The following is a 15,771-nucleotide window of genomic DNA, read 5'->3' on the forward strand; positions in this document are numbered from 1 at the left end:
GAGACATTCTAAAATTTACTTTCATTTGAGTAACAGTTCCCTTTTCCACTCACCACAGCTCGTGGTCTTTGTGTAGCTTTTGAAGATGAGCAGCTAGAGCTGGATACAAATTTTTTCCTGTTTGCTTTTATCTGCCATCACATTTGAATTCTCAAAAACATTTACCTGAGGTGGAAAATATTGGAGACGGTTGAGAGTACATGTTGGAAAACACAGCCTACTGAAGTTAAGATAACTTTAATAAAACAGGAGCCTATTTTTCATTTGATCATTTGATTTGATCATTTCAAAAACCCTTTGATCATTTCAAAAAAACCCTTTGTCAGATAACATTTAGGAATGTTATTTGGAGTAGTGGAATAACACATAACAAAACTTTTAACTGCAGAGCTGAGCTCCAAAGAATTAAGAGAAACTGAAAACTAAAGCAGTAAGCTGATCCTTCAGTAGCACATGGTGAGTTTGGATTGAGTTTGTTAGCATTTTCCAACCTAGAGGGGAGTAACAGGGAAACTCATCTGTTTAGGGTTGGAATTCTGGGCCCTTCAGAATATGAGAACTCTAGGATAAGAAGACAATATAAACAGTGGTCTCATGCCAGTAAACCCCTCAAGATACCTGGCAGAAGCATATGTAAAATGTTTTTTGATGGGACACACCCTCATCCAAGATCCCCACAGATAAAATATCCTTGGATGCCAAGCTTACCGTCAAAAATATCGGAAGAAACCATGTACCATTAACTGTGGTCAGATGACACAAACAGCAAGACACACCCAAGAACTTCAAATCCTGGAAGCTTCAGAAAGAGACTGTGTAAAAGGCTTAAATAAAATATCACTTTTATTTCTCTCTCATGTAAGCAGAGTTTGAAAGGAAGCACTCCTAGACTAGGACCTCACAGTCCTCAGGGGTCCACCCCTTACCACCTTGTCTGCCACTGTTCTCTTGTTTCACGGTGGCCATGTAGTGATGGCCATTACATCCAGATTTCTGCCTGGAAGAAAGAGGAAGTAGGTAAAAACTGCATACCTTCTCCCTTTAAAGGCAGTTTTTATAATTTGCGTTGGATAATTTTTTAAATCTCATTAGACCAAAAGAAAAATAAATCAGGCTGGGTTGGTGGTTCACGCCTGTAATCCCAGCACATCGGGAGGCTGAGGCGGTGGATCACTTGAGGTCAGGAGTTTGAGACCAGCCTGATCAATATGGTGAAACCCTGTCTCTACTAAAAATGCAAAAAAAAAGGGCCAAGGGCGTTGGCTCATGCCTATAATCCCACCACTTTGGGAGGCCAAGGCAGATGGATCACCTGAGGTCAGGAGTTCAAGACCCGTCTGGCCAACATGGGAAACCCCGTCTCTACTACTAATACAAAAATTTAGCTAGGTGTGGTGGCATGCACGTGTAACCCCAGCTACTTGGGAGGCTGAGGCAGGAGAATTGCTTGAACCCAGGAGGCAGAGGTTGCAGTGAGCCGAGATTGTGCCATTGTACTCCAGCCTGGGCAACAAGAGCAAAATTCCGTCTCAAAAAAAAAATTAAAAATAATAATATTAGCTAGGCATGGTGGTGCACACCTGTAATCCCAGCTACCTGGGAGGCTGAGGCAGGAGAATCTATTGAACCCTGGAGGTGGAGGTTGCAGTGATCCAAGATTGTGCCATTGCACTCCAGCCTGGGTAACAAGCGAAACTCTGTCTCCCCCCTCCCCAGACCCCCCCCCCCCCAAATAAAAGAGAAAAAGAAAAATGAATCAGACTCATGCTTTACAGGTGAATTCTACCAGTGTTCCAGAGAACAGAGAAAGTTGGTATGGGTCCCCTGAGTCATTTTATGAAGCTAATAAAACCTTTATTATAAAACCAGGTTAAAAAAATGAAATTTATAGGTTCAATCTTATGAACATGAATGTAAAATGTTTAAATGAAATGTTAACAAACGGAGTCTAGCAAGGTAAATATGCATGTCCAAATTTATAGAATATAAGAATGGCTTAATAATTTATCTGTTGGCATATGTTACCTCTTTGACATATAGAAGAAGAAAACATAGACAATCATCTTTTTCTTAATTTTTAATTTTTGTGGATACATAGCGTATGTATGTGGTACATGAGATGTTTTGATACACGCATGCAGTGCATTATAGACACATCATGGTAAAATGGGGTGTCCACCCCCTCAAGCATTTATCCTTTGTGTTAAAAACAATCCAATTATACTATTTTAGTTATTTAAAAATGTACAATTGGATTGTTATTGATTGACTATGGTCACCCTGTTTCACAGTCAAATACTAGACCTTATTCATTCATTCTTTTTTTTGTACCCATGCAATCATCTTAATGTAGAAAAAGCACTTGATAAAATTCAATGTTCTGTAATAATTGGGGACTCTTAGAAAAGGAAAATTAATTGTAGAATGAATTTCCTTAGCCTAACAGAATACTTACCATAAACTTACAGCAAGCACCATAGTTAAAGGCAGAGTGTGGAAACTTTTTCCTCTAAAACCAGAAACAATAGCAGGATTTCAATATCCATTAAGACTTGAAGAAGAAAATATATGAGGGTTGGAAATGAAAAAATGAACATTTATTAATAAAGTATAATTTTCACCACAGGAAATCTGAGAAAACTTGTGAAAAAATTGGTTTTGTTGTTGGTGTTGGTTTTGTTTTGTGTTGTGTTTTTTTTTTTTTTTTTTTTTTTTTGAGGTGGAGTCTCGCTCTGTTGCCCAGGCTGGAGTGCAGTGGTGCAGTCTCGCCTCACTACAGCCTCTGCCTCCCAGGCTCAAGTGATCCTCCCACTTCAGCCTACTGAGTAGCTGGGACTACAGGTGCATGCCACCACGCCTGGCTTATTTTTGTATTTTTAGTAGAAGCTAGGTTTCACCCCATTGGCCAGGCTGGTCTCAAACTCCTGACCTCGGGTCACCCACCCACTTCAGCCTCCCATTATATTTGTGAGCCCTCGAGCCCATCCAAATTGTTAAAGCTAATAGGTAAATCAGAAAGCTTCCTGGATGGATGGATGGATGGATAGATAGATAGATAGATAGATAGAGAACTCAGTTCCATGTCTAGATATGCAGGGGCAACTAGTAAATGAAATTTAAACAAACTGCTTCTGAACACTTCTCTTTTGATGTGAAGTTAGTACTAATTAGAATATCTCTTCCAAACTTTTTCTCTAGAATTTCCTGAGTGTTGCTTTCCCCCCCCCCATTTTGGCTTTAAAATTTCTTGTTAATGAACACAGCATTGTAGACATTTGTTGTTTCTGGGAAGTAGGAAATTCTTTAAGATAAAACTTAGGCAATTTTCATGTTACAGCTTTTAGTTAACTTTGATAGACGTACATAATCTACTCACTACAAATTAAGTATTGTAGTGGACAAAGTGGTTTTTTTTTAATTTTAGAAAAAATTGATTTGAATTGTGTATTTTTCTCTCCCACTCAGCTCTCATTTAATCTATTCAGAAGTGCTAATCCTTCAACTGTTGTTCACTTGGGATTAATAGGAGGAGAGAAGGATGTCTAGGATCCAGAGATTATAGATGTACATGGGGATCACAGGACTTCTGGGAAGGCCTTGGCAGTTGGCGACAGATGGAAATATGAGGGCGCTAGGTTGCAGATTGTGTGTACATCCCTGCAGGCTGGCAAACGATGGGCTAGAAAATGTGGTGGCAGGAGTGAGGTCCAGGTGGGTAGTCAGCATCAGTACGCAGGCAGCCCCTGTTCAAGCAAACTAGGAGAGAAAACAAGGCCCCTATCTGGGATGCCCTTAAGCACTGAGTAGAGTACCAGGGTGAACTCAGTGTAAAGTCTTGGAAACAGAGCCCCATTTCTAAAATTGGAATTTGTGGTTGAATGTGACCTAGTGGCTAACCTAATTATGGAACTACTCAGTTTCAAGACTCCTTGAGATTCTCTGACTAGGAGGAGGAGGAGGAGGAGGAGGAGGAGGAGGACTGATCCTATATTCTTGAGATTGGAGTGAGTTTGGAGCTGGGTGTTAATTGACTTCCGTTTGTGGGTGAGAGCACCATGACCGCAGGCAGGGAGGCAGGTCATTCATTGCCCCTCGTGTCAGCTCTCCAGATGCCATGAGAACTGATGGTTGTGGCCGGGCGTGGTGGCTCATGCCTGTAATCCCAGCAGTTTGGGAGGCCGAGTCGGGAGGATCACGAGGTCAGGAGATCGAGACCATCCTGGCTAACACGGTGTGAAACCCCATCTCTACTAAAAAAAAAAATACAAAAATTTAGTTGGGTGTGGTGGCAGGCACCTGTAGTCCCAGCTACTCGGGAGGCTGAGGCAGGAGAATGGCGTGAACCTGGGATGCGGAGCTTGCAGTGAGCTGAGATTACTGCACTCCAGCCTGTGCAACAGAGCGAGACTCCGTCTCAAAAACAAAAAAAAAAGGGAGAACTGATGGTTGTGGAGGCTGGTGGAGATATTTTTTGTTTGTTTAATGTATTTAAAATTTTTCTGTTTGGAATTTTATATTCATAATTCAAAGAGGAGTTATGAGACTAGTACAGGAAAGAACCTCCATATATCTTTTACTCAATTCACTAGTTGTTAGTATTTTGCCATATTTGCTTTATATTTATTTTATTACCTTTTAAACTTTATTATAGATTTGCTTTATTATAGGTTGAGCATCTCTAATCTGAAAATTCAAAATCTAAAATGCTCCAAAATCCAGAATGGTTTGAGCACTGAAGTGATGCCACAGGTGGAAAATTCCACTCCTGACCTCCTGTGACAGATCACAATCAAAACCCAGTCAAAACCTTGTTTCATGCACAAAATTATTAGAAATATACAGTTTATGAGATAACCTCTATCTCTTTTTTTGCTATATTGCTCTCTGTGTTACCATCTTTGCTTTCTGACTCTCTCTGTGGTACAGGTTGAATCTGTCCCTTACCTGAAACGCTTGGGATTAGAAGAGTGTTTTGGATTTCATGTTTTGGTGCGGGAGGGGGAATTTTGGAATATTTGCTTATTCTGTATCCTTAATCCAAAAATCTAAAATGTTCCAGTATTTCCTTTGAGCATCATGTTGGTGCTCAGAAAGTTGCAGATTTTGGAACATTTTTGATTTGGGATTTTGGGATTAGGATTACTCAACCTGTATTTTCCTTTTCTGAACAATTTGGGAATGAAATACAGACATCACACCCTTTCCCCTGAATACTTTAGTGTGTATTCCCAAGAACAAGAAAATTATCTTACATAACTGTGGTATGATTATCAAAATCTGAAAAGGTAACATTAATAGAATACGATATAGTCCAATATAGTTCATATTCAGATTTTGCCAGTTTTTTCAACAACGGCCTTCATAGTAATTTTCCCCATGATCATGAGCCTCATTTAATTGTTGTGTCTCTTTAATATCCCTTGTCTCTCTGTTTTCATGACATGTTTCCTCGCCTTTTTTAAAGGTTTTTTATGACATCGACCTTTTTGAAGAGTTAGAAGCCAGTTTTGTCAAGTGTTCTTCAGTTTGAGTTTGTCTGACATTTCCCCACGATTAGATCTAGCTTATGTAATTTTGGCCAGCCATACTATATGAGTGATACTGTGCACTTTCCACTGCTTCAGATAGAGTTTTTTGAGGTAAAAAATAGGAGAGTTTGGTGGTTCCAATAAAGATGATTTAGGTAGTGTCCTTGTCCCTGAAGGACTTAGAATCTAATAAGAGAGGTGCAGTTCCCCAGAGAGGTGCAGTGAGAGGATTCTGGGGGCTCCTGCATTTCCGAGCTGCTGCCGGGAAGGAAGTGTCTTCAGAGTGGAGCTGGCTGGCATGGTGGTAGTGTGAGTGACTTTTCCACAGGAGAGAGTGTGAAAGAGAGGAGATCTGGGGTGTGACCGCTGGAGTATGCTGCCCCTCAGGGGTGACAAGAGAAAGGGCTGTCTGTCTCGGTGGCATGGCATGTGAAGCCGACTGTGAGATGCCAGCTCCAGGAAAGACAATGAAGAGGATGTCCACGAAGGCTGGCGCCACCACTGGAATCCATTATTACAGGGGAAGGCCATTGGATTTTGGTAACTCAGGGTATCTAATGAGACCAAAATTAGAATCCACATTTCTTAACTTGCTGTTACAATAACTTTTTATAGTGTGCTCTATGTAACAGTTTCATGGGTTTTCAGAGACTGATGAATTTATTACATATTATTTTGTGTCGATTTCTTCAAGTAAACATTTTCCATATGAAAAGGTTAGGTAGTGTTTTTTTTTTAAGATATACGCTTTTGGGAGGAAATACTTTGCTGCTCATATTCATATTATTTGGCCGCTAGGTTCTAATTCCATTGCTTTTGTGTTTAGAAAGTATTTTTCTCTAGACTGTTTGTAGTAACAGCAGTTTTGGGAATATGTTGTCTCACATACCAATAAGGGAAAATGTTCTTCCAGCCTGTAGATACTTGTTTCATGTGTTAGGTCAAAGGAAAACATGTTTAAGTGTACTTGGCATTTCTTGTATTTTCTAAATTACATTATCAGCAGGATAAGAGTTTATTGAATCATAGTTTCAGAATTTAGTTTATTTCATAGCATAAACGGGAGTGCTATGGCAATGGAATTGATTCTGCATTTACTGTAGGAATCTTGAGGACACTGTCTGTTCTTTTCAACAGGCTTTAATTTCCTGACATTCCATTACATTTCTGGGAAACAGAATTGGCACTGCCCTTTCCTGCCCTATCTTGTCCTTTATAATTTTGGTGAGGTTCATGGTCTTCCATTTCTTTTTCTTTTTGTAACTGATTAATAATCTATAGAATCACCTCTTAGTTTGTAAGTGGAAACTAAACCTGCACATCCAAAGCTAGGATTTCTTATATGGATCTGCCTTAGTATTTTGAATCAGGACCTCAAATGAGATTTTTGGATGTTCATGTGTTTGTGGCATGATGTTGAATCTTGAACCTTCCTACCTTTCTAATTGTTAGAATTAGATTCTTCAAGCTAGACTTGATTGGGCTAGTATTACTTTAGGAAATGTTTTAATTTATTATTTGGGGAATGTTTTATTATTTTTAGTTTCTTATCTAAGGAAGATTAAGCTGTTTGCAGAAAATACAGCTTTCTTTAGCTACCCTGCTCACAATACCATCTACACTGTGTCTGTACCTGTGTGACAAGGCCAAGCACTCCATAATTTTACCCTGATTGTTTGGTCTTTTTCAAAATGTTTAGAGTTTCAAAAAGAAATTTGTGAAGTTGCTTCTCTTAAGTAGCTACTACTATGTTTTTAAATGTGTTGCAGTATTTCTGTTAGTTGATCTTGTGTGTAGCCATTCATATCTGTCTTTTGATTCTACTTCTTGGTGATCTTGCTTTTTAAAATCACCATTTACCTTTAAAAAAAAAAAAAAAGACAAAACTTGCTGTTGTCTTGACAGAGCAGAGAGCATTTAACTGAAGCTCCTCTGTGGCTTGGCTTGCTGAGTTCCTGACAGAGCGGGGCATTTAACTGAAGCCTCTCCATGGCTGGGCTTGCTCAGTTCCCTGCTGTTGGCTGTCTTAGATCCCCTTTCTAAGGCCCCAGTTCCCTGCACACTAGCTTGGTGTGCAGGGAGAAGCTGCAGAGTCTGTTGGCTGGGCTTTATTTACGGAAACAGCAGGGTTGAGATTGATTGCGTCGTCGAGAGACAGTGTGTGGATGAGGGAGGGTCACAGCACATGCTCAGTCCTGTCAGTGTGAGGGGAAGTTTCTGCGTTCTGCGTGAAGGCTTAGGTCATAGCACAAGCTCAGTGAAAGCTCTATGAGGTCTCTGAGACTGCATGTGCCTCCATTTTGAGTTGTTAGTGTAGAAAAGGGCAGAGTTTTAGCAGAAAGTAAAGGTTCAGGAATCCAGCTAGACTCACCAGAGCCCGTGTTAGTCATGGATGATCCATTCAGCCCCTGCAGGTAGGCTATCCTCCCCTGGCCTCACCGAAACAGTGATGGGTTTTGCTGCTCTTTCTCACTTCTGAAGGTGTTGATGAATCATTTCATCATTCATAGTGCATGTTCCTGAGAGCCTTTAATTCAGCCCTGGCTGGCCCTGTAGGTGGTATTGTGAAGCGTAAAATCAGAACTAAGAATGGGGACTACCGGAGAGGCATTCAGCAGACGTAGGATGTGAAGCTTTGTGGGTCCCTCTCTGTCCCTGTCCTCTTCCCCTTTCCCTTACCTCTTCGGCTCTTAGTATAATCTTAACCTGAGTCGTGCTGGGTGTGTGTTGCCAAGCTTGTTTGCCTTCAAGACCTACAGAGCAAGCCTGCAGGCCTCCCCCTTGCCTTGTGGCTAGTATGGAATGCCTGGGCTGGAGAGCAGCTCTGTTTGGATGTTTTAGGAAGGATGGTAGGTAGGCAGCTATTGGTTGCTTTGAAGGTGGGTGGAACCTTGTTTTGATTGAGAGCCTGTTTGCCAGAGCAAATTATAATTGTTGTGATCTTTTTCTGAAGTCTGACATATGCAGGAAACAGTTGTGAATTATGATTGCAACAATATCATCTTAAAATGGATTTTTTAAAAATGAAAGGTTATGTCACATCAGTTTTTACTTAGTCTCTTGCCTTCAAAAGGAAGTAGACTCATCTTCCTTTTAGAGCTTATGGAAAATTCTTTGGCAATTAAAAAAAGTATGCATTGACTTTTGTGTTAGAAATTGAAGTTTAGGTATTTTGTTTATTTTTGTATCTGTTTAAGAATCGGATAGCATTTTTTGCATATGTTTATGTTGTCATGTGACTTGGAATTCTGTTCTCTTAAATGGAGTAAAAAGAGTAGTTGGTGCTGAGAAGGCAATCATTGACAAGGCCTCATTTCGTACCCACTGCTTGATAGCCAGACACTAGTTTCTTCTACCCAGGGGAAGTTGTGCTTTTGGGGTGTCCTGTTGCAGAGCAGGTTCAGACAGATGGCTTTCACCATGGTTTATTTAGGGGGCCAGTCAGAATAAGATTTAGGACAAATTGAATTCTTACCCAAGCAGATATTAAATGAAGTTTTTGAATTATACTATTTGCTCCTTTTTGTTTCCACTCCTCCTTTTTCTTCTGATAAAGGTTAGAAAAAATTGGAATGCCACCTAAATTTTGTGCATTTGTGAGGATGGAAGAAAGCATACAATATAGAAGAATGTGCAACTGAAAAACCCTCATAGGAAGGAGAAGAAATTTACCATGCATTGATACAAGGAGAAATTCCTTGTGTAAGCTCAGTGGTGTAGTGTGAATTTGGAGCGTTGCATGGTCAGCTCTTTCCAGGGGGGCCCTTGATTTTAGTGGAAAGTTTTTAGGAAGGCTAATGTTGGTGAATTCTAGTCACTGAATATATTACTGAAGTATAATCTGTATTCTTACAGATTCAATTTTGGGATTGCAACTAAGGAGATGAATTGTAGAAGGATAATTTAGGGTGTGCGTTTATTATTTTTGTGATCAGTTTTTTCACCCATGTGAGGGCTTTCTTCCCATTGTCACCGTATTTATTTGGGCATTGCACTGGGGAGTTTTGGGGAGGTACCCCATACCATATAATGTTGCTTCTGGAACTTGCCTTATTTTACTCTGTTTAAAAGCACCATTGCTCTTCCTTCCTGCTTCTTTCTTTTAATAAAAGTATCCCTTCAGTAGACGAGAGGAACTGGACACTGACTGCACCACTTTCTGTCATGCACTTGTGAGATCTGGGCAAGACTCACATTTCAGGCTCAAGGAACAAACTCATTGTTTGAGTCAGGAGAATATTGCCTTTCTGTTCTAGATCTTTACCTCTTCTGAAACTTTCTTTACAGTTAACAAATAAAAATGTGAACAGGAAGCTGTGCTCACAGCCGAATCAGCTCTGGATCAGGTTCCTGCCACTGGTGTGGCTGGCTTGTGTGAGCCTAGTACAAATCTGCATTTATGGAGCTTGGATGCTGCCATCTATTTGATGGTGAAGACTTGTGGTTACTGACTGTGATCTGTGGAAATTCTGTTGTTAAGAGTCGAATTTGTCTATGTTTCAAATCCAATAAAGTAACTCATTAGAGTTACTTCTTGTGTATTTCTTCTATATTATCCTGTCTTGGAAAAATATTTTTTGGAATGCTAAAGGCTTGCTTCAGGGCTTCTGTGCTTGTCTGGTGGAGGAGGTGAGGGAACAGCACATGGGAAGTTACTCTAATGGTTGATGAAGTCTTTGGTCTGTGTAGCTTGAACATGGAAAAGATGCTAGTTTGTTTCATTTTGGCTTTTGGTTCTGCTTCTGTTGCACTTGAGAATATCAGGAAATGTTGGGAATACAGCAAGTAGATGTTTCAAAAAAATAGAAAAGTTCACAAAGTTATTATATTATTAGTTGTTCTTATCATTGTAATAGAATCTTGAATTCGAATCTGAGGGAGCCTCACATTTAAAGTGTTCCTCTGTCAACATAAGTTTTGCAGTCTGTCTTTGGTTGAAAGCTAGAATGAACTTGATTGTGTTTAATTGACATGTCACTTTCTTTTTCTTTTTGAGATAGGTTCTCATGCTGTCACCCAGGCTGGATGGAGTGCAGTGGTGTGATGTCAGCTCACTGCAGCCTCGACCTCCCTGGGGACCTCCCTGGGCTAAGGTGATTCTCCTGCCTCAGCCTCCCACATAGCTGGGACTACAGGTGGGCACCACCACACCTGGCTAATTTTTTGTATTTTCTGTAGAGAAGGGATTTCACCTTGTTGCCCAGGTTGGTCTTAAACTTCTGGCTTCAAGCAATCCATGCTGCCTTGGCCTCCCAAAGTGCCAGGATTACAGGCCACCGTGCCTGGCCTGACACTTCATTCTTTTTTTTTTTTTTTTTTTTTTTTTTGAGACGGAGTCTCGCTCTTATTGCCCAGGCTGGAGTATGATGGTGTGATCTCAGCTCACTGCAACCTCCGCCTCCTGGGTTCAAGCGATTCGCCTGCCTCAGCCTCCTGAGTAGCTAGGATTACAAGTATCTGCCACCATGCCTGGCTAATTTTTGTATTTTTTAGTAGAGACGGAGTTTCACCATATTGGCCAGGCTGGTCTCAAACTCCTGACCTCAGGTGATCTGCCCGCCTCAGCCTCCCAAAGTGCTGGGATTATAGGTGTGAGCCGCCCTGCCCAGCTGACACTTCATTCTTAATCTGCTTTTCAGTTCTTCCTTGACTCTTGGCTACTGTGTTAATTTATGAATTAGAAGACTCTAATATATCTAAGACCAGATGTCTGTGATTCTCTAGTTGTTCTTTTTTCCTGATTCTTTTCCTTCTGAATTTGTTTTCTTTTCCATTTTACTTTGTGTATTCATTTATTCAACATATTCATACCAAAGACCCATTTGCCAGGTACTTTTTGTTACTGAACTGAGTTGTCTTCCACCAGAAAACCATGTATTCTGAGACTGTAAGATAGATGTCTGACAGGATGAGAGAGAAGGTAGAAAATAATAGCTAAAGGAATATTTTAGGTGGTGTGTACATTCACGAGTCTTCTCCTAAATAAGCACAGATAATTAGTTATCATCTCTTCTGAGCAGTTTCTGATGTGGGCATGCCTGTAATCCCACCACTGTGGGTGATAAAGCATGAGTCTGATTTATTTTTCTTTTTGGTCTAATGAGACTCATGCTTGAATGTACTTTTAAAACAATTCTGAAAGATAACTAATCTCATATTGTATACTCTATGATACTTTGAGTCTAAGGTAAAACACTTCATCTTAATTCAACTGGAAACATTAGAGATTATTTCTATCAAACTTCTTTGAGCTACACATTTATTTGTGATGATTTGATTATTTTCCCTATTGGACATCAAGCTTTTGGGGCAGGGGCCAAGTCTATTCTTATAGTCTCCATTTCTAGTAGAGTACCTGGCAAATGGGTCTTTGGTATGAATATGTTGAATAAATGAATACGTCATCTATGGTAAGAGGAAAGGCTAGATTTGGAGCCAGGTAGTATGGTTCAGATTCCACCTAATAAGTGACATTGGGCAAGCGGTGACATTCGACAGGTTCCTTCCCTCCTCTGAGCTTCATTTTTCTCATGGGTAATCTGGAAATAAATATTTCTTATAGTTTTTGTAAAGATTAGATGAAAACAACTTGAAAGTGCTTGGCACATAGTTGCTTAGTACATTATTGTTTTTAATTCACAGGTCAAATGTACAGTCTTAAGCTCATGTAGATATGATTATCTCAGCAACAACATATATTTTTAAATTTTTAATTAAAAAAAATAGGCATGCAGGTCTCACTTTGTTGCCTGGGTTGGTCTCGAACTCCTGGCCTCAAACTATCTTCCTGTCTTGGCCTCCCAAAGTGGTAGGATTATAGGCATGAGCCACTGTGCCTGGCCAGCATCTTTTTATTTTTATTTTAAATAGCCCGTTCAACTAAGACAATGCTAGGGATTGTTTTAGGAATTACACTAATTATTAACCACCAGTATGTTTAATAACTATTTACTGATCCACTTTCTTCTTACTCTCTTTGAGTGTTTATGTTTTTCTTTATACGTCTCGGACTTTTTTTTTTTTTAAAGAAGCTCTACTTCCATAATTTATAATATTGGGTGTGTTCAGCATTAAACATTTCCTGCCGGCTTTCTCACTTACACACACTAGGTGCATGTGTGTGTGTTAGTTATTGCCTGTTTGTGTTCTCTTCCTTCTGTATTCATACCACTGCAGCGAGGAGGAATAAGGCAATTGTAATGTTTTTTTATAACATTCCCCTGAGGGGACAAAGAAACCTTTTAGACGTGTTGTAGACATGCTTGCTTGGTCCAAAGTCCCTTTTATTTTCCGGGGGTGCTTCATTCAGCTTTGTTATACAGTTTGATTTCAATATGCAGAAAGCTAGCACCATCTTGGGTCAGGAGAGCAGCTTAATCTACAGTGACTGCTGCTTTGTAAGTGGGTTTCGGTCATAGTGGGTTTTTTGTTTTTGTTTTTGTTTTTTTAAAGTTTTTTGGCTGAAGCTCCGTGTGTGCGCAGGCAGCTTTGTTAGGCCACAGGCCATTACAGTAAAGTTCCCTAGGAGCCTGTGGTGGAATGTTGTTTTATGACGTTGCCAGATACACGGTAGGTTACCACATAATGGAGGAGAGAGAGAAGGCAGATAAGAAATTTAGACAACGGAGCAAAGTCACTGTAGCACTTTGAAACTGGATCTTTCTCACCCGTTAAATTTTTTGACCAGTTTTTTTCCTGACATTACTCATACATTATTGTGTGTGGAGGCCATATTTACTGCGTCTTACCAGCATGGAAATTCTTATTATTCTTCAGGCAATGCCAAATTTCTAGTTCTGGACCCTGAATTATATTTAGGAGGACCCTGTGGGAGAGCTGCCTGTGTGGCCTGGAGTCTTCTTCAGTAATTAACTCAGTGTGACCCCTTAAAAGAGCACTTTTCTTTCCTTAGGCCTTGATTTCTTCTATTAAGCTAGAAGATTGGATCAGGGACCTCTCAGGAACTTTCCACAGAGAAAATTTAGAATTTTATGATTTTGGATTTTGGACAAGTTCTTGTGTTGGCCTTTGTATTTATTTGTGTGTGAACATGGAAGTGGTAACTTTAAGTTGACTAAATCTCTTTGTTTTTTCATTTGTATTTGTTTTTAGTTTTATTTTTGATTGAATAATGAATTTTGTTCCTGTTAGGCAGTTTAATCAAACCTACTTTTAAGTGAATTTTGCTTGGAGGGCTGGCTTTCTGTCACGGTGACTTCACTATCTGAGTTTTGCAGCAGAGCCATTACTTACTGTCTGTGGCTAAGCAGTAGTTGAGTTAGAATATTGGAGTCATTTATTTATTAAAAATGTATCTAATGAGAGCCAGTGAGTTCTGCATTATGGTGACCAAAACCAGTCTTAGTTCTTACCCGCATGTACTTCCAGTCTAGAGGGCAAGACAGCCATTCAAAGAAATAACTACACAAAATAAACATAAAATCCTGACTGTGATATGGGCAGAAGGAGAGGTAAGTGGTACTTCGGGAACTCATAATAGCCGGATTAGCTTCCATTCTCACTTATTGCCAGTATATAGAGTTTAATAATATTAATGACCCCTAAGCAATAGGTACTGTGTCTAGTTCTTTCCATAAATCGTCTTTTATTTTTATAACAACCTTGCATAGTAACATTATCAACTTCATATTATAGATGAGGAAACTAAGGAATTAGTGTCCTCAAAATCACACTTAGAGCTAACAAAACTTGGGTACTGAAACTTATTTTTTTATTTTTAAAATTTTATTGGCGACAGGGTCTTGCTCTGTTGCCCAGGCTGGAGTGCGGTGGTGTGATCATAGCTCACTGCAGCCTCAAAACTCCTGGGCTCAAGTGATCCTGTTGTGTCAGCCTCCCAGCTAGCTGGGACTGCAGGTGCATTTTACCATGCTTGGCTAATTTTTAATTTTTATTGTTTTTGTTGTTTGGTTGGTTGGGTTTTGTGTTTGTTTGTTTGCAGAGACTAGGTCTTGCTATGTTGCCTAGGCTGGTTCTGAACTCCTGGGCTCAAGGGACCCACCCTTGAGCCACCCAAAGTGCTGGGATTACACACATGAGCCACCACGCCTGGCCTGATACTAAAATTTTAATTCAGGTCATTTAATTCTGAAGACCATGCTCGTTCCCTGCTTTTGAACATCTAGACTCAGGTGTGGGTATGACAGTGTCATGGGAGATCCTAATAGGAAGTACAATGATGTTTCTTTTAATGTTTGTTTATTTGTTTGTTTATTTATTGCTGTTTCTTCAGGAGCAGGGCTAACCCACAGGAAGTATGCCCACAGTCGGCCAGCACAATGATTTTATTCAGATTTATGGAAATGTTTCTCTAAAAATGAATGGGAATATATGATGGGCTAGAATACAACATTCACATGGCTTTTTAAGATACTATGTCAGATTTTAAAAAGAAATTTCAGACTTGTTCAGGGCAGCTTTGAAGTATGTGTTCGTGCTGGAGAAAATTGAGAACAGCATATTGCACTCGTCTTCCTTCTTAATCCTTGCTTTCACTCCTACCCCACAATCCATCTAAAAAGGTGATTCTGATAAATTGCCTTTTGGTTTTCTTAAAATGTGGTGTATTTTGTTCTGGACCCACAGACTTCTTCTGTGGTCATTTTCTAAATGTGCTACTAAGTAGCGTTTCTAAGATCTTCATTCTGTTGATGCCATGTCAGTCTTCCTGCTCAACTTAATGCCCTGTGGAAAAGACAAGAATGTCTGCTGTGTGATATTTACCATCTGAAGGACAGGGAGAGAGATTTCTCAGTGATCTCATTCATACATGACGCCAGCCACAGAACAAGGGTCTGACTTGAGCCTTTTCTGTCCCAGCACCTTGGGAATGGGCCACCGGCTACGCGGCTGTTACAACCCAAGGCTTGGGGAGGGGCTGAATGAGGGGGTCAGCTCTTGCCCTTAGTTGCTTCATGGTGGTGCCTTCTGTTCATGTGTTCTTCCCATATCTGTATCCTCCTCCCTCATCTTCCCTTGTAGAATCAAGTGCCTATCTTAAGCAGTCACCGTGATCACATAGAGATCTTTGGGTGTTTTTGGTGAATGTTCACAGAACATTGCCTTTCTGCCCCTTCCCCTTTCTTCAGGGTGAAGAAGTGGCCGCATCATGTTCTGGGCCAAGCCTCTGTGTTGGGCTGGGATCCTGCATCTAGCAGGCATGCTCTTCTCACAGACCCTCCCTTTGCCTGCCCTCGCCACCTCCATCTCCTCTGCAAAGATG

The 15,771-nt window shown here is 40.3% G+C and overlaps 1 protein-coding gene across 25 annotated transcripts in view; it reads left to right on the forward strand.

Annotated features, from left to right (window-relative positions):
• Nucleotides 1-15,771, forward strand: part of RERE (arginine-glutamic acid dipeptide repeats) — a 466,431-nt gene that overhangs the window by 288,386 nt on the left and 162,274 nt on the right. Inside the window, exon 1 of one of the 25 annotated variants that reach the window (XM_054556986.2) lies at nucleotides 4,647-7,942. The exons of 22 other annotated variants lie outside the window; for them this stretch is intronic. In XM_054556986.2, the coding sequence (XP_054412961.1) occupies nucleotides 7,917-7,942 (26 nt within the window). In that variant the 5' untranslated portion in view covers nucleotides 4,647-7,916. Of the gene's footprint in view, nucleotides 1-4,646; nucleotides 7,943-10,885; nucleotides 14,000-15,771 lie in introns of those variants that run through there. 2 more of the 25 variants (XM_063720137.1, XM_054556998.2) reach the window with 2 other exon arrangements.

The sequence above is a fragment of the Pongo abelii genome, chromosome 1, assembly GCF_028885655.2.
Source record: "Pongo abelii isolate AG06213 chromosome 1, NHGRI_mPonAbe1-v2.0_pri, whole genome shotgun sequence".
Classification (NCBI taxonomy): Eukaryota; Metazoa; Chordata; class Mammalia; order Primates; family Hominidae; genus Pongo; species Pongo abelii.